Raw genomic sequence first — 17,814 nt, 5'->3', positions numbered from 1 at the left:
GTAAAACAGAATGACGCCTCAACTGCCTGAGTGAAACACAGTAATAACAAGAGAACAAAAACGCAAGCAGCAAACTTAATTGATAAACGACCAATAACTGAAACACGAAATAATTAATACAATCGATAAAAACTATTCGGAAGCAATATTATAAAAATATATGACTGCCAAAATTACGTACGAATTTTAAGTAATCAAAAACGTTCAACTTCGCATATTCTTAAGCGAAAATTCTATCCATAAGTTTGAGAAAACATAATAATATATACTTTTTGGCAGTATGAATACAGTTTTTTATTTTGATGGCGAAGTAATGATATGGCTCTCCGCAGTTTAACATAGTCTCCTATGAGAAAACGTAAAAGTCAGCACCAGGTTTGCCATAGACTAATATGCTAAATGCTTGCGGTCATGTCTTTGCTTTGCCAGGAAAATAAATAAAAAAATTCTTATATCCAAAACGTAAATATTTTTATGTATTTTTCAAGTCTATGAGTATGGATAGAATTTTCGTTTAAGAATATGCGAAATTAAAGAGTTTTGAATAATCAAAATTTGCACGCACAGTAATTTAGCAGCAGTCACAATAAGCGAAGCACTGCGTCGCCATGCTTACCGCCTCCGTGTTTTGCTCCGGTGCTGCAGGCTGCAGCTCACAAGCCTCAGTGCTCCCGTAAATTCACAGTTCGCACTTCGCACGCAGACAGACTCACGAAGTTACAAATTTGATTTTACTGTTTACAACTGTATTTGTAATAGCAAATGAAGGGTTTTTAAGGAGCCACAGTTGTGACAGCAAGTACTTGTACACTGGAAGGTGAGAAACTTTGAAATAATTATTTTAAACGTGAGGATTTGGCATCCGTACAGCGCTGTGGAAATAATGGCACTGCGCGCCATCGAAGAAGACGGCGGCGATGCGTGGGACGCGCAGGAGGACGCTACCGACGTCGCGCTGCCGCTGCCAGGCAGGATTCGCCGTTCATCGCACCACAGTGACTACAGCTCCACAGCCAGCATCTCCTCCGAGGACACCAGCCCCAAACGGGACCGCCCGCAGCCTCCCAACACCAGCCAGCCCGACGAACTGGTAAGTACCGTAAGTGCCTTTCAGTGAGGAACTATTTATTCTCTGACAGCTTTGCTGTCTTTTCTCGCTGTTTCTCTCTTTTTTTCTCGGGCCGTGCTGAACAGTTAACTATGAATGAATAACAAAATGCGCAGCTGTCTCTAGTCGAGAGTTCTATTTTTCCGCATTCAGCCTGTTTCCAACTCCATCCTCCACGAATACGATATTTTGTTCCCTATCGGTCTGGCTCCTCGAGTCTTTTATGCAGCTGCTTAGCTATGTAACTGGAATGTTTTCAATTGTTTTGTCATCTCCAGTTTTGTCCGTGATCTTGTATTATCAGTTATGTATCTTATCATGTTAAAAGTACTGCTGTTTTGTATTTACTTATTAAATTAAAACTGTTAAAAGGAGCACGACGTGAAAGTTGACTGAAGCCAGTGTAGCGTTGAGGTTTGTGGCTCAGGCTGGCAGCAGATAGCAGCGTAGCCTGGTGCGGTTGTACTGTCGACAAGTCGTTTTCCTTAGGAAAAGTGGGCGATTCAGGGCATTTCACGTATTCACGCTGTGCAGAAAAGCCTAACGATTGGCACTTATGTCAGTAGTCTGTTGGATTATGTTGCTTTTTATACAGGCGTTTTGCGCGGCTGTGGGACGCCCGGACCGGGAGGTTGTCCTTGGCAGTGGCGTGGACAACGAGTTGATGACACGGGTCTCCAAAAACGTCACCCACGTGTTGGTGAGGGGAACGATTCAGGTGGGTCACTTATCCGTACTCAATCAAATCCTCCCTTGTCGTTGTGGGATATCTCCCACATACAGGCTGTATGCATGTGCACGCGCTGTACGCATGATCAGAGTATGACTGACGTGCGTTCTGGAAGTATCCAGAACGATCTGGAGATGTGATGTCAGACTATTGATTTTTGCGCAGCTGCGCTGCGCAGTGGCAGTATATATGGTGTCGGTTGTGCTAGCGCAGAGGGAGCTCTCCTCTGATCAGTGGAATAAAATGCCGGCGCCGAGTCCCGTTGATTAGAGCGTATATACATACGTAGATTTATATGGGGCGAGCCGCCCGCAAATTGGTAGCAGATCGTGGTTGAGATCTATGTTAACATCAGTTTTCCTCTGACCTTTCATATTTTCATCTGAATTTTTTGTGTGGTGGCTCGCCCCAGTACGAGCCCATTACGAATCTATACCATCTTTTCCCAATTTTGCCAACACAAGATTATTACCGCCTGAATACGTTCTGCGGTGTTTAGTTATTCTACCTAACGCGATATTTCATCGGGATTTCACCAACGCATGATTCTAATTCCATCGCCTGCATATGCTGATCAGAAATTCCATCGTTTTTTCTTGACCTTTTACTAAATGTACTGAACGTATTTTAGTGAACTGTTATTTAACATTATTACCTTAAAATCAATTGAGAAATTTATACGAATAAATGTGACCTTTCATAACATTTGACCATCAACATGGATGCCAAATCTTTGTCACCGGAGCAATACGTACAAGCAATCCACTGCTACTTAAAATCAACCACACCCAATCCAACGTTTCAAGATTTATTATCTCTTCTCTTCGACTATCTGCCAGAACAGCTGAAACCAACATTTTGCCAATTTGCCTGACTCCATCAACACCTTTGTTCAACAGCTGACTTTTGAGCTGAAGTCAATCCCACCTAATTCACGACCAAGATTATTCTTTCCTGTTCAACAAATCCATGCTGTAAGCCCAACCCCATATAATTTTAATGCGATCAAACTACATGTTCTACCAGACCAAGAATCGCACGTCAACACGTCCCAGAAAACTCCGAAGAAACACCATCGCTTTCACGCACGTTCATGTTACAATTGCCGCAAGCCAGGACATGAAGCAGCCACATGTAGGAAGCCTATGAATTTGCCCGTATACAGACATTGACGAAGTATGGAAGCCATTGATCTGATTTAGCCTGTGTAGCCCGAGTTGCTTTCGTAGCCTGATAGCTTATGTAGCCAGTTCGGCCAGTGGGGAAATGGAATAATAACGGTTGCAATGCTTCTACTGCTAAGAAAATGCCTGCCTGTTATTGAGCGGATTCCCATGTGACGATAAACTGCTTTCCAAGACCTACTTCCACTCCAAAAAATCAATAAACCTCTACGTTTCCTGGATGTGCGAGCAATCGTAATCGCAATTTCCTTAACATGTAATGTTTTACTGTCATCGATTTTTTCTAATGTGTGACTACTGTTATACGTGTCGGTTTAGAAGGGGAAGTATGGGATATCTCCCACATACAGGCTGTATGCATGTGCACGCGCTGTACGCATGATCAGAGTATGACTGACGTGCGTTCTGGAAGTATCCAGAACGATCTGGAGATGTGATGTCAGACTATTGATTTTTGCGCAGCTGCGCTGCGCAGTGGCAGTATATATGGTGTCGGTTGTGCTAGCGCAGAGGGAGCTCCTCTGATCAGTGGAATAAAATGCCGGCGCCGAGTCCCGTTGATTAGAGCGTATATACATACGTAGATTTATATGGGGCGAGCCGCCCGCATCGTGCTCCTAATTAGTACTGAACGGCCTGACGCCCTAGTCCATGATCGACCCCCTGCGCTGTCCCTTCGGTCTGGGAGAGAAGCCCGTGGAGGCCTGCGTCGCGTTCCGCGCGGGCATGCCGCAGGGGCTGAAGATCCACTTGGAGGGCGCCCACGGAATGCACAATGTGCAGCTGAATCTGGCTTGTCCGTGTCCGGCCCAGTTCAACCGCGGTGTTGATTGCGATTACGTGCAGTTCGACCCAATCGGCTCCTTCCTCACGACCCATATGAACGAGCGCCACCCGGACTACGTCGAACGCATGATGCAGGCGTTGGTCAAGCAGCGGAAGAAGAAGAACGGCGAGGTCAGTGAATAAGGCAGGGAAATATTTAATGCACATATTTAATGCCGCTGCAAAGAGTTTGTAGACAAAACTGTCTTCACGGATTTCTAAACAAACATTTTTACAAATCGATTTCCTGTCTTAGCCGAATCGCAGCATTTGACGGTGTCTGTAGAATCTTCGTTCTCGTAGCTGATCATCTGCAGCTGGAAATTTGTGTTGTTGTAGAAGCATCGGCAGTTCCTCCGCACGGCGCGCAGCCAGAAGTTCCCGGAGGGGACGAGCGATCTGCGTGTCCTGTGGCCGAGTCAGATCACTGCCGAGAAGATCGTCATTCCCACGCGTGTTGTGGTCAGTGCGGCGTGGGGCTTAGTCTGTTGAGAGTCTGTGCTGCAATGGGACGCTGTGTTGCAGGGTGGTCTAGTGAAGTACGTCTGCAAGATCGACGCGTGCGCCGCCGTTGAAAACGGCCAGGGCCGGCTGTTGGATTCGTCCCAACGCCTGTTCACGCATGTGAAGACGCAGCACGGCGGGCGTTGCGCGCTGCCCACCAAACTGTACCACGCCTGCGCCGACCTGGTACTTGTTTGCATTTTTATTCACGCAGGTAGTGACTTGTATTGTGGGTGCGACCGGTTGAGTGTGTTTGTTGTGCAGAAGTGTCCTGTGCAAGTGTTCGGGCCGTTCCACCTGATGGATGCGCACATCCAGGCCGTGCATCCGCACCTGTTGGGCCTGGCGTACTCGGAGACAGCCCTGCAGGTTGGCAGTTAAAATCTTGTTACGGCCGTTTATTTTCTCGAAATTAAGCTGTCCGGTCGTCTTCCAAACCGCCTTGCGACGACCTCAGGGACCGGTCTGAGACCTCACTAAATCATTCAATCCATAGCGCTGCCGGATTATTCCGTTGTTGTGTGACTAATCAGTCTGTTTGGCAGGCACGGGCTCGCCTGGAGGCCCAGGTGACGGGGCAGCGCATCGGGGAGGCGCTGAGCAGCAGCGTGGACACCGAGCCGACGCCGGGTCGTTTTCTTGTCGGCTATGACTGCCCCGTCGCGGTAACTGTCAGCTTAATCAGCAACGTGCGCTCACCATAATTCAGTTGCAGCGTAATTGCTCCTCCACTTTGCAGAAGTGTCTGGTGTGCTATACCAACCGCGACTACATGCTGTGGCACATCGGCGCGGATCACCAGGATGAATGGAACGAGCCCAACGATCGAAAGGGGCAGCCCGCCTTCAAGGTAATCCTTGTGTGCTTTCTCGCCGCATGCATGCAGTTGTGTCTGGCTCTGATCAGTACGATGTTGCAGTGATCATGTCCGTTGCGCTGCCGCGCACAGTCGGCGCCAACCTGGTCTCCCACCTGTTGATTCTCAGTTTCCCGCTGACAAACGAACGAGTCCTGGCATCCGCATTGCCTTTTTTTTGAATGGTTCTCTTCGTAGTTTCTTCCTTTTCACCAGTTTGTTTTTGTCTCCTTAATCGTTGGCTATTTTGTCTGAGTCGGGGTACTCATTTCTTGTGACATGCTCACAACAGTCCTACACTGGAAATTAGAAATAGTTCTTAGCAGTTATCGTATGAGGATCAAAAAGCGTATAGAGGACTTTTTTCTGTACAAAACGATAAGACAGTATATGTAAAGCCCAGCACGGATGAATAATGCCTTAGGATTTCGAGCATGTAAAAAGGTTAACTGTACGAGGACGAGCTTAGTACATGTGATAGACAAAAAAACTAGCGAGAGAATCTGATAACCATGCCCGGCCCGTGCAACACGGGCAACCACCCAGGTTTGTCAGTGCTGGTAAACACATCACATTTAATACAAATAATCACCCCAGTAATACCGCACACTCTATTTCTTACAGCAAAACTTTGACTTTGTAGAACCACATGTGAAATTTCAGAGGACTCACTTTTTACCCATTCTGAAAGATTTTTTAATTTTAGTCGGAGTATTTGTCACATCGCTAAGTCCGCTACGAGTGTTTCTTTTTTCTTATTTTCTGCAGCAGTTTTTCTGCTTCCGTTGCTCGAGCGCTGCGATTACTTTACTGTCCGTCGCAATAAGTCCTGCTTCGGCGCGCAGACGAGAATCTTTAAGTTTTCTCTTTTTCTGAGGATGAGCGCTCATGAAATTATGGTGCCAATCTGCAGCCACTTTGTCAGCTGCAACCGATGGAAGAAAACCTTCTGCTTTAGAGATTGTGAACGCCACAATCTCTTCTATCTGTCCTTCAGTCAAAAGTGGAATTTTTCGAAGATTTGTGCGTATAACTTCCAGCTCGCTCACGTATACGGTGGCAACAGAAATGGGAACGTCTGATAGAAATTGGCTTGGAACGGGCTCTACGTAAGCTCGGCAGACCGCATCCGGGTTGAAAGGATAAATTCCGGAAGAAGCAAAGCCAGAAATAATATTGGCGGCCATGTTAAATTCATCCCATTTTTTCACAAGGTGACGAGCGAAGTTTTGTTTGTTAACCTACGATCAAATTTATTTTCAGATTAATTTATCAGATTTATTTATTAACTAAAATTAGCATAAAAAATGAAAATACCTCTTCTTCAGCGATAAGGGTCATCAGTCGCAAATAATCCCGCCAATATTTTTTAACAGGACCGTACACCTTCAGATCCATGGGTTGCAACTTCCCGGTCTGACCAGACGGCAGTATGACAACGGTAATATCTTTGTCAGACTTCATGCACTCTGATAAAAACTCCAGATTGAACATATGAGAGCTGTGCCCATCGAGAAAAATAACATTCTGAAAAAATACACAACATTATTATTTTTCAATATTTATTTTTTAATAAAATGAAAGAAATTTATGACAACTAATAAATTTAAATAAATTTAATTTTTTTAAATTTTTTTAGTAGAGTAAAAGAAAACACGCACTTTTGCTGCCGTCATTTTGGGGATGACTTCTTCTCTGATATATGAAGTGAAAGTTGAATTATCCATCACGCCTGACGAGTTAAAGCCCATATGACATCTGTCGTCTGTGCCGTCAAAACGAGAAGCAAGGAAAACTTTGCCGTCAAATAAAATTAATGGTCGCAGAATTTCTCCAGCCGCATTGCCGCCCGCCAACACCGTGATTAGTTCGCGGTCGTTACCGTCGTAGTACGAAAGGACCTCCTTTACCCCCCGCTTGGCGTATACCGTCGTCACTTTTTCAGCTACCTGGAACGCTGACTCGTCAAAATTCCAGATTCCTGCAGGATCAAGCAGCAGGCCTTCGGTATTAAGCTCACTCAGTCGTTGTATCCAACCCTCCCGATTCTCCACGGTCCACTCTTTAGCCTTTCTTCGGGAAACGCTGTGTGAAATTCGCTGAGCAATCTTCGGGTGCCTTTTAAGAAATTCGCGATGCCAGTATGATGAAAACATCTTTCGATTTTTGGGCACATCTGTACAAGGTACAATTTTTGTAAGTAAAAGAAAAACCGTAACGTACAAATATTCTCACACTAACGTCACTGAAATTCCATCAGAAACGGACGCATTCAAATTTAAAAATTAACCAATATAAATAAATGCGATAATAGTCAATAATTTAATTTAATTTTACACGAATAATTTTATATCTCATTTTTAGCTACCTTTAGATTTGGTCAGTAACGGCACAATCCGCTTTAAAAATCTTTTATCCAGAGGGATGCCGTTCTCCGCACACTTCAGCAGCAGACTTTCGATGTAGTTTTCTTCGGCTTCCGAAAATTTTCTCATATGTGCGCCTTTCTTTTCCGTACGCACGCCCTTCAGTTTATTCCAGAACGAAGAGTAAGGAACCTTGTACTTTTCGCTGCAGCGTACTGTGACAGGTTCCCGTTCTACAAGCCTTCAGCGCCAAGGCCATACGATCATCGTACGCTGCTGGTAAAGGCACGTCGCTGGCAGGTTCCTCCACAATTCTCACTCAACGGTAGGCCCGAAACAACGCTGATACTCGCGCAAGAAATCTCCATCGCAGGTGCAGAAAACAAACTGGCAGGTAGCCGTACGTCGGTGATATTCTCATCGTAGTACATCTCGCCAGATGAATCTTTATATTTAGATGGTAATTTTATAACATTATTATCAAGAGCTTGGTTAATTAATGTCAGTCACTGGTTACTGGAAATTTTGCGGAGAACCAATTATAAACAAAGTTATAAAACCAAAACAAAACTCGCATTTAAATTTTAATACGAGTGTGCGTTACAGTAAACAGCAGGCCGTGTTCAGCTAACGGCTGCGTGACGGCGCGCGGCTACCGCCAGCCTAAGGTGGCTGACAGTGTTGCACAGCACGCAAATGGTTATCAGATTCTCTCGCTAGTTTTTTTGTCTATCACATGTACTAAGCTCGTCCTCGTATATGTATTAAATAATGGCACGATGATAATTACATTAAGAAGGCACGAACAAAATAAACAGGCGTGAGCAGAACCTGTTATTTTTGCTCATTCGCAGTTCGCTAATTTCAATGACAATTCGATATAATAACGCATAGTAACAATCTGGGGATTTACAAACAGCCCATGTTAAGCTAATGGCCACCATGGTAACAAGCTTTTGAGTGACCACTGGATTGTGGTTAGTGGGCTTTCCAGAAAACTGATGATGCAGGAACACTCTCGACACTGAGAGGATTCTGTAGCACTTTAGAGCGTGCAGATGGGATGTGTGGAACGGGAGAAAATTGGTTACAACGGCAAAGTAGCGAGGACCCTGGTTACGTAGTTAGTATTCATATAACCAGTTTACGGGATCTACATCCGTACACAACCTTTTCCAGCGAAAGCTAGTTACGCAATGCACACTTCGTAACGGTTGATCGCATTGGTCATAGCCGTTTAGAAAACTATGAAATTTAATAAATAAAAAAATCTCAGAAACCCTAAAAAACCTTAAGAAAGCCTAAGAAACCCAAGAAATCTAAGAAACTTAAGAAACCTGAGAAACTTAAGAATACCTAAGAATACCTAAGAAACCTGAGAATACCTAAGAAAACCTAAGAAACCTTAGAAACCTAAGAAACCTAAAATATATAAGAAATATCGTATATGAAAGAATACGAGGTATACCGATCACGCTGGTGGGATTGACTGCGATTAATTTTTGCACATGTTTCTTAAATTTTCAATACTTTGTAACGTGCCGATGCCGAAGGCCGCGGTCTGTCTCGGTTTTTCCGAACGGTCCGCAAAAAGACAATGTATTTACCATGTATGTCTATGGGGGCCCATGGCAACAATTTGTTTTTTGGGGCTACTCCTTCCCTTTTGGGGCGTATCGATGGCGCAATAGCGTAAGAACATTCGCGCCGTTGAGACGAATTTAACGCACTTGGCCGCGTCGAAATCGGTTCAGCCGTTCGCCCAAACATTGGCTACATTATCAATCGTGTATACGTGGTTACGGATGTAGATAACCAGTTTACGGAGGACTACATCCGTAACCAGTATATATGCGTCGGCTTTTTGAGTAATTTATATTTTTGTTTGCATCGAGGCCGGTGGCCGAGGCGTGTCGTGTCATTTATGCACATGGGAACAACTTGTCCATGTATGTCTATGGAGGCCCATGGTAACAACTTTCTTTTCCGGTCCCTTTTTTTCCCCTCGAGGCGCATCGACTCGATATTAGCGTAACATCCACCGCGCCGTTGCAGCGGTTCTGGCGCACTTGACCGCGTTGAAATCGGCCTACCCGTTCTCCCAAACATAGGTTTTTTAACCTTACTCTGTCACGGTTGTTACGGATGTAGTTAACAAGATGAGCACGGATGAATATTGGCTTACGACTGGGCAAATAGACTAGTTTAAATTTCAAAAGTTGCAGTGTGTTCGAGAAGACAGTAGTTATGATTTCATAGTTAGCAGTTATGGCTGCATTCGATCCTCGAAGAAGCAGTAGTCATTCAATAGCAGTTATGAATTTGTTTGAAACGAGTTAATTTTAGTACGAGTATAAGACAACAGATCGCCTTATTAGATTTAACTGGTGACGGGAATGATCTGTGGTCAACTTGCGTTTGTATCAGCTCAAATTTTTTCGTGTTCCTGCATTTAGTTTGGTGACTAGTCAACAAGCGGACGCTTACTGGCATTACATAATTATTACGAGTACGTTAGCAGTCTGCACTTTTTCTTATGAATTGAGGTCGATCAGGCCAATATCTGATGCCCGGTTCTTCAAATGTTGACCTTTCGCCATTAAATTTTTTTCGTTTGTGCCTCGGCTGCTATTTTGCATTTAGTCTAAAACTAACTGAATCATTCGTTCTCGGTATTTGGTCCACAAAACGCAGAGGCGAAGCCAGAGCTGTTTCTTGTTAAACCCTAATTTTCCCGTGGTGACAGACAAGCGTATGTTAGCCCTATGGCATCCATGGCAACAAGCCATTGAGTGACCACTGGGCTTATCCTACTTGTGAAAACTACATAAGAAACCCAAGAAACCTAAGAAACCTAAGAAACCTGAGAAACCTAAGAATACCTAAGAAACCTGAGAATACCTAAGAAAATCTAAGAAACCTAAGAAAACCTAAGAAACCTAAGATATCTAAGAAATATCGTATATGAAAGAATACAAGGTATACCGATCACGCTGGTGGGATTGACTGCGATCAACTTTTGCACATGTTTCTTAAATTTTCGATACTTTGTAACGTGCCGATGCCGAAGGCCGCGGTCTGTCTCGGTTTTTCCGAACGGTCCGCAAAAAGACAATGTATTTACCATGTATGTCTATGGGGGCCCATGGCAACAATTTGTTTTTTGGGGCTACTCCTTCCCTTTTGGGGCGTATCGATGGCGCAATAGCGTAAGAACATTCGCGCCGTTGAGACGAATTTAACGCACTTGGCCGCGTCGAAATCGGTTCAGCCGTTCGCCCAAACATTGGCTACATTATCAATCGTATACGTGGTTACGGATGTAGATAACCAGTTTACGGAGGACTACATCCGTAACCAGTATATATGCGTCGGCTTTTTTTGAGTAATTTATATTTTTTGTTTGCATCGAGGCCGGTGGCCGAGGCGTCGTGTCATTTATGCACATGGGAACAACTTGTCCATGTATGTCTATGGAGGCCCATGGTAACAACTTTCTTTTCCGGTCCCTTTTTTTCCCCTCGAGGCGCATCGACTCGATATTAGCGTAACATCCACCGCGCCGTTGCAGCGGTTCTGGCGCACTTGACCGCGTTGAAATCGGCCTACCCGTTCTCCCAAACATAGGTTTTTAACCTTACTCTGTCACGGTTGTTACGGATGTAGTTAACAAGATGAGCACGGATGAATATTGGCTTACGACTGGGCAAATAGACTAGTTTAAATTTCAAAAGTTGCAGTGTGTTCGAGAAGACAGTAGTTATGATTTCATAGTTAGCAGTTATGGCTGCATTCGATCCTCGAAGAAGCAGTAGTCATTCAATAGCAGTTATGAATTTGTTTGAAACGAGTTAATTTTAGTACGAGTATAAGACAACAGATCGCCTTATTAGATTTAACTGGTGACGGGGAATGATCTGTGGTCAACTTGCGTTTGTATCAGCTCAAATTTTTCGTGTTCCTGCATTTAGTTTGGTGACTAGTCAACAAGCGGACGCTTACTGGCATTACATAATTATTACGAGTACGTTAGCAGTCTGCACTTTTTCTTATGAATTGAGGTCGATCAGGCCAATATCTGATGCCCGGTTCTTCAAATGTTGACCTTTCGCCATTAAATTTTTTTCGTTTGTGCCTCGGCTGCTATTTTGCATTTAGTCTAAAACTAACTGAATCATTCGTTCACTCGGTATTTGGTCCACAAAAAACGCAGAGGCGAAGCCAGAGCTGTTTCTTGTTAAACCCTAATTTTCCCGTGGTGACAGACAAGCGTATGTTAGCCCTATGGCATCCATGGCAACAAGCCATTGAGTGACCACTGGGCTTATCCTACTGTGAAAACTACATAAGAAACCCAAGAAACCTAAGAAACCTAAGAAACCTGAGAAACCTAAGAATACCTAAGAAACCTGAGAATACCTAAGAAAATCTAAGAAACCTAAGAAAACCTAAGAAACCTAAGATATCTAAGAAATATCGTATATGAAAGAATACAAGGTATACCGATCACGCTGGTGGGATTGACTGCGATCAACTTTTGCACATGTTTCTTAAATTTTCAATACTTTGTAACGTGCCGATGCCGAAGGCCGCGGTCTGTCTCAGTTTTTTCCGAACGGTCCGCAAAAGACAATGTATTTACCATGTATGTCTATGGGGCCCATGGCAACAATTTGTTTTTGGGGCTACTCCTTCCCTTTTGGGGCGTATCGATGGCGCAATAGCGTAAGAACATTCGCGCCGTTGAGACGAATTTAACGCACTTGGCCGCGTCGAAATCGGTTCAGCCGTTCGCCCAAACATTGGCTACATTATCAATCGTGTATACGTGGTTACGGATGTAGATAACCAGTTTACGGAGGACTACATCCGTAACCAGTATATACGTCGGCTTTTGAGTAATTTATATTTTGTTTGCATCGAGGCCGGTGGCCGAGGCGTGTCGTCATTTATGCACATGGGAACAACTTGTCCATGTATGTCTATGGAGGCCCATGGTAACAACTTTCTTTTCCGGTCCTTTTTTTTCCCTCGAGGCGCATCGACTCGATATTATGTAACATCCACCGCGCCGTTGCAGCGGTTCTGGCGCACTTGACCGCGTTGAAATCCGGCCTACCCGTTCTCCCAAACATAGGTTTTTTAACCTTACTCTGTCACGGTTGTTACGGATGTAGTTAACAAGATGAGCACGGATGAATATTGGCTTACGACTGGGCAAATAGACTAGTTTAAATTTCAAAAGTTGCAGTGTGTTCGAGAAGACAGTAGTTATGATTTCATAGTTAGCAGTTATGGCTGCATTCGATCCTCGAAGAAGCAGTAGTCATTCAATAGCAGTTATGAATTTGTTTGAAACGAGTTAATTTTAGTACGAGTATAAGACAACAGATCGCCTTATTAGATTTAACTGGTGACGGGGAATGATCTGTGGTCAACTTGCGTTTGTATCAGCTCAAATTTTTCGTGTTCCTGCATTTAGTTTGGTGACTAGTCAACAAGCGGACGCTTACTGGCATTACATAATTATTACGAGTACGTTAGCAGTCTGCACTTTTTCTTATGAATTGAGGTCGATCAGGCCAATATCTGATGCCCGGTTCTTCAAATGTTGACCTTTCGCCATTAAATTTTTTTCGTTTGTGCCTCGGCTGCTATTTTGCATTTAGTCTAAAACTAACTGAATCATTCGTTCACTCGGTATTTGGTCCACAAAAAAACGCAGAGGCGAAGCCAGAGCTGTTTCTTGTTAAACCCTAATTTTCCCGTGGTGACAGACAAGCGTATGTTAGCCCTATGGCATCCATGGCAACAAGCCATTGAGTGACCACTGGGCTTATCCTACTTGTGAAAACTACATAAGAAACCCAAGAAACCTAAGAAACCTAAGAAACCTGAGAAACCTAAGAATACCTAAGAAACCTGAGAATACCTAAGAAAATCTAAGAAACCTAAGAAAACCTAAGAAACCTAAGATATTAAGAAATATCGTATATGAAAGAATACAAGGTATACCGATCACGCTGGTGGGATTGACTGCGATCAACTTTTGCACATGTTTCTTAAATTTTCGATACTTTGTAACGTGCCGATGCCGAAGGCCGCGGTCTGTCTCGGTTTTTCCGAACGGTCCGCGAACAGACAATGCATTTACACTATGGCCGCGTCGTATCGGGCGCCGTAAGAACATTGGCAACATTATCAATCGTGTATACGTGGTTACGGATGTAGATGACCAGTTTACGGAGGACTACATCCGCAACCAATTTATCGGCGTCGGCTTTCGGTGAATCATTAATTTTGTTTTTGTTCGCATCGAGGCCGCTGGCCGATGCGTGTCGTGTCATTTACGCACATGGGAACAACTTGTCCATGTATGTCTATGGAGGCCCATGGTAACAACTTTCCTTTCCGGTCCCCTTTTTTTCCCTCGAGGCGCATCGTCTCGGTAAGAGCGTAACATCCACCGCGTCGTTGCAGCGGTTCTGGCGCACTTGACCGCGTTGAAATCGGCCTACCCGTTCTCCCAAACATAGGTTTTTTAACCTTACTCTGTCACGGTTGTTACGGGTGTAGTTAACAAGCTGAGCACGAATGAATATTGGCTTACGACTAGGTACTGTAAAATAAGTGAGTTAGGATTTTTGTTTCTGGAAGTCGTAAAATTACGTCGTAGTAATACGTACTGTTTAGTGAACTCGGCTGCTATATGTGAGAGATTGACCGAACTGCTGATGCAGGTCAGTGTATGGACCGCAAGGTGCGACAGTGATCAAGTGAAATATTAGAAAACGGTAATGTGCTTTTCGACTTAATTTCATATCTTACCAAAATCTTAAAAGATCCAATATCAATTATGAACTGATTGAAATAAGGACGGTTTTCGTCGGTTAACCACAAGCAACACAGAGGCGAAGCCAAACTTTTTTTTGTGCAAGTGCGGTATAACGTGCCCGTGGTAACAGGCCAGCTCATGTTAGCCCTATGGCATCCATGGTAACAAGCTTTTGAGTGACCACCGGCCTGAGAATTCTTAAAACAGCAAAAGGTCGTTAGTCTCACAACACCCACCGCACTGAAAGGATTCTTGAATATTTTAAAGCATGAAAATCGGTTTATCAGGAGCTGAGAACACCCGGGACAATGGAGAGAGGCCGAACACCTGCTAGAGATGTTTAGTATTCATATAACCAGTTTACGGAGGACTACATCCGTACCCAGTTTTGGGGCGCATTTGTTTCGAAAATATTGTGGAAAGAAAACGTAAGAAAATATAACAAACATAACGTCGTTGCGGCGATTCTGCCATTTTGACCGCGTCAAAATCTGCCTACCCGTTCAGCCAAACATTGCTTTTTTAGGTTAGAACGTCACGGTTGTTCCGGTACAGTTCTGTGCTGTTTTTCCTAATATTTTTCGACCCGAGGCCGAGAGGGCCGATCTGCCGTGCAAATGATGCTCGTGCAAGCTCGTGTGCCTATACTCTATGTTAACCGGTTTGGAGCGAGGTCGGAAGCCGAGACTTGCAGGCCCATGGCAACAATTTGTTTTTTTAGGGTCGTGCTCCCCCTTGAGGCACATCAGGTCGGCAATAGCGCAACATCACCCGCTTCGTTGCGACGATTCTGGCGCGCTTTACCGCGTCAAAATCGGCCTACCCGTTCGTCCAAACATAATTTTCTTAGCAAAGGCCGTCATGGCTGTTACGGATGTAGTTAACTAATGTACGTACTGGATTTCTATACTGCATTGTGCAACCAAAAACACTCGTACAAATCTATTTCCAGCGGCAGCTGAAACTGCGGGAAATTCCGTTACTTAAAAACTTGGTCTAAGCCTAAGGACAAAAAAAAGGCACGCAACATTAGTAAGAAACTATCCCGCACAGTCGGCACAGAAAACCGCGCAATATCGAAGATTTATAAATTATAGTATCCGGACCGATTAAATGTGGATACAGTTTTAGAGTGAAACGCTGTCCTTGGGATTGCGGAAATCGTAAAGCTTGGCGTAGATGCTGGGCATTCTTGCGCGCGCCAATAGCGTTCGGCGCTGGGTAATACAGTACATAAACAAACGCTCATTCAGCGTTGCAGCAGCGACGGAGCTACCGGAAGGCGTTGCCCATCTGAAAGACCTGGATCTGGCCGCCGACTTACGGCAGCTTCCACGGGGCTCCCGGATGCAATTCCGACTCATACCGGCATATATGTAGCCAGTACCGGTTGTACCGCTGTTATACAAAAATTCAATTAAAAGTTCACTAATAAATTTAATCTAGTTAATTATACTACATCATCGCCAGTTCGAGTACTAACCACTTCCGGTGGTTAGTAAATAATCACCTATAAATAAACTTAAAATATCTTTATGGAATGTATGAAATTTTCAAGGCAAAGCTGGACTTAAACTGACCACGCGTTGACGAGTCTATAAAAAGGGCATATAAATACGTTTGTATGATATAAAGATATTCATATAAAAATTATAAACATATCACATATGTACTACACAACGGTGAGTTACGGATAACCGGTACCTGTGAAATTGTGAAGAAGGACAACCACCAAAAATCATGTCCAGAGATGCCTGCAAGGATGATGCTGGAGATTTTTTCCTCGACGCCCTGCGTAGTACGCGGTTACCCTGACCTGTATTCCTTTTCGATTTCACGCCATCGTCCCGGAGTCCTCTGTGCATCGCGCGACAGCGATTCGTTGGCTTCGGAATCGCTATCGAAGCCAGTGCTGGAGGGTTGCAATTTGACGCATCCAAGGAACTTGATTTTAGATTTTTTAACGACTTTTGGTCAGAAAATACATCATCGGGTCTTAAGTATAGTATATGAGCACTGGAATAAAGCCCAGTACTTCTTAGTTATTGCTGATTGTAACCACGGAGAAAGTAAAACGAAAATAAAACCTCTACTATCCAGTTTCTAAGTGCCGAGCACGGATACGCGGGGCATAACTATATATAATAATTTACATTGATATAAAATTCATACAGTTTGTTCTGAATTTGTAAATTTTAATCATTCTTAGTTTTTTTATATCATATAATATGGTAGTACTAGAAAAATGCACGTTGGCGTGCCTTAGCAGACCGGAGCGAAGCGATTTCACAGCTTGGTCAAGAAGCTTTGTTGTATGGCCCGCCGACAAAAATTCATTGACATTTTTTGTAAATCATTCTCGGACAACATGTAGGAAAAACTGAAAACCAGACTAAACTTTTTTGCCACCGTTCTTCTTTCATTTCTGTTCTTTCTTTCTTCTTTCAGTTTTAGTTTTTTCACTTTGTAGTTAAGCAAGCTTAGAGCAGTTGTTCCCATAATTTGCCACATATCACCCGTCAACAAATACAAATTGATCATTTTTAAGTTATCACCGTATGTCCAGTATCTTTTGCGAGTAGTTTCAAGTTATTTCTGACACTAAACCGTGATTACAGCGAAATTCAAACTACGGCAAATCTGCTTAACCCGGCAATGCCCGAGGTATCAAGGAATTTTTTGTCGAAGTTGCAAATTCATACCATAGAATAACAATAAATTACCCTGAACTATTTTTTTCTAAATTTTTGCTGCAGTAAATTTTTGCTAGAATAGAATTTGTTTAGAAGTAGTAGTTTAGAATTTGAAGGGTAGGTGGGTAGGTGGCACCGCTTGGGCATTAACGATATACAATACGGGCGGTGTGGGCAGTGGGCACGGTGGTTGCCGGTGCGACAACACACAAATTCCGTTGTACACAACATTATGGCTACTTGATCTACTCGAATCAACCTGGCTGTGGTAGCTGCTTACACTTTTCAATAGTCAGCTTGTGCAATTTAATTCATCATGAAAAGGTTCATGGTTGAATTTATAATCAAAAAAATGTTTGATTTCCGGTCAGTATGCAACAGGGTAATGGTGGGCTGCGCCAGTTTACATGAGCATAACACTGATCATAGCCAGCCATATTTATTGTTGGCTGCTTCGATCACAACGTCGTTCTATTGTTCTTTTTCCTATTGCAGTCGAAGAAAATATTGTGATATGATAAGAAAAATGTTTTATTAGCATTTATGCTATAATAAAAGCACTGAGATGTCCTTATTTGTTTGATATTTTCAGTTAGCTGACAGTGTTATGGTTTAGCTACTCTCTTAGTACGCAGCGGCTGAATCATATGATGTGTGCGGCTCTGGTTATTGTGCCTGTTCAGGCAGCATGTTACTGTCCTACGCCAATGCCC

General features: G+C 43.7%; 2 protein-coding genes across 3 annotated transcripts; one reads left to right on the top strand and one right to left on the bottom strand.

Annotated features, from left to right (window-relative positions):
• Positions 1-690: 690 nt before the first annotated feature.
• On the top strand, positions 691-5,650 carry LOC129601697 (uncharacterized). 2 transcript variants are annotated; one of them, XM_055500561.1, is made up of 9 exons: positions 691-1,099; positions 1,704-1,826; positions 3,671-3,979; positions 4,187-4,309; positions 4,373-4,537; positions 4,616-4,720; positions 4,897-5,016; positions 5,091-5,201; positions 5,271-5,650. In XM_055500561.1, exons 1-9 carry the CDS (start codon positions 884-886, stop codon positions 5,271-5,273), a joined length of 1,275 nt encoding a protein of 424 aa, XP_055356536.1. In that variant the 5' UTR covers positions 691-883; the 3' UTR covers positions 5,274-5,650. The 2 variants fall into 2 exon arrangements, with proteins under 2 accessions (XP_055356536.1, XP_055356537.1); XM_055500562.1 differs by having other exon boundaries at positions 691-1,090; positions 5,271-5,647.
• LOC129601694 (uncharacterized) lies at positions 5,514-7,715 on the bottom strand. The gene is made up of 5 exons (XM_055500557.1): positions 7,576-7,715; positions 6,869-7,383; positions 6,525-6,734; positions 6,014-6,448; positions 5,514-5,573 (listed from the first exon to the last, which is right to left on the bottom strand). Exons 1-5 carry the CDS (start codon positions 7,700-7,702, stop codon positions 5,514-5,516), a joined length of 1,347 nt encoding a protein of 448 aa, XP_055356532.1. The 5' UTR covers positions 7,703-7,715.
• Positions 7,716-17,814: the final 10,099 nt, after the last annotated feature.

Source organism: Paramacrobiotus metropolitanus, unplaced genomic scaffold (genome assembly GCF_019649055.1).
Source record: "Paramacrobiotus metropolitanus isolate TYO unplaced genomic scaffold, Prichtersi_v1.0 Parri_scaffold0000265, whole genome shotgun sequence".
NCBI classification, from domain to species: Eukaryota; Metazoa; Tardigrada; class Eutardigrada; order Parachela; family Macrobiotidae; genus Paramacrobiotus; species Paramacrobiotus metropolitanus.
Note: the sequence above shows the minus strand (reverse complement) of the source record. Positions and strands in the feature narration are given on the sequence as shown.

Bases quoted from the DNA above. Each gene is read 5' to 3' on its own strand.
- LOC129601694 (XM_055500557.1), bottom strand. From the start codon at position 7,702: ATGAGAAAATTTTCGGAAGCCGAAGAAAACTACATCGAAAGTCTGCTG. The intron at 7,384-7,575 runs GTAGCTAAAAAT...TACCTTGTACAG, and splicing joins GTTACTGACCAAATCTAAAG to ATGTGCCCAAAAATCGAAAG. The intron at 5,574-6,013 runs GTAATCGCAGCG...CGTTTTGTACAG, and splicing joins TTATTGCGACGGACAGTAAA to AAAAAAGTCCTCTATACGCT.
- LOC129601697 (XM_055500561.1), top strand. From the start codon at position 884: ATGGCACTGCGCGCCATCGAAGAAGACGGCGGCGATGCGTGGGACGCG. The intron at 4,310-4,372 runs GTCAGTGCGGCG...GCTGTGTTGCAG, and splicing joins TCATTCCCACGCGTGTTGTG to GGTGGTCTAGTGAAGTACGT. The intron at 4,721-4,896 runs GTTGGCAGTTAA...TCTGTTTGGCAG, and splicing joins ACTCGGAGACAGCCCTGCAG to GCACGGGCTCGCCTGGAGGC.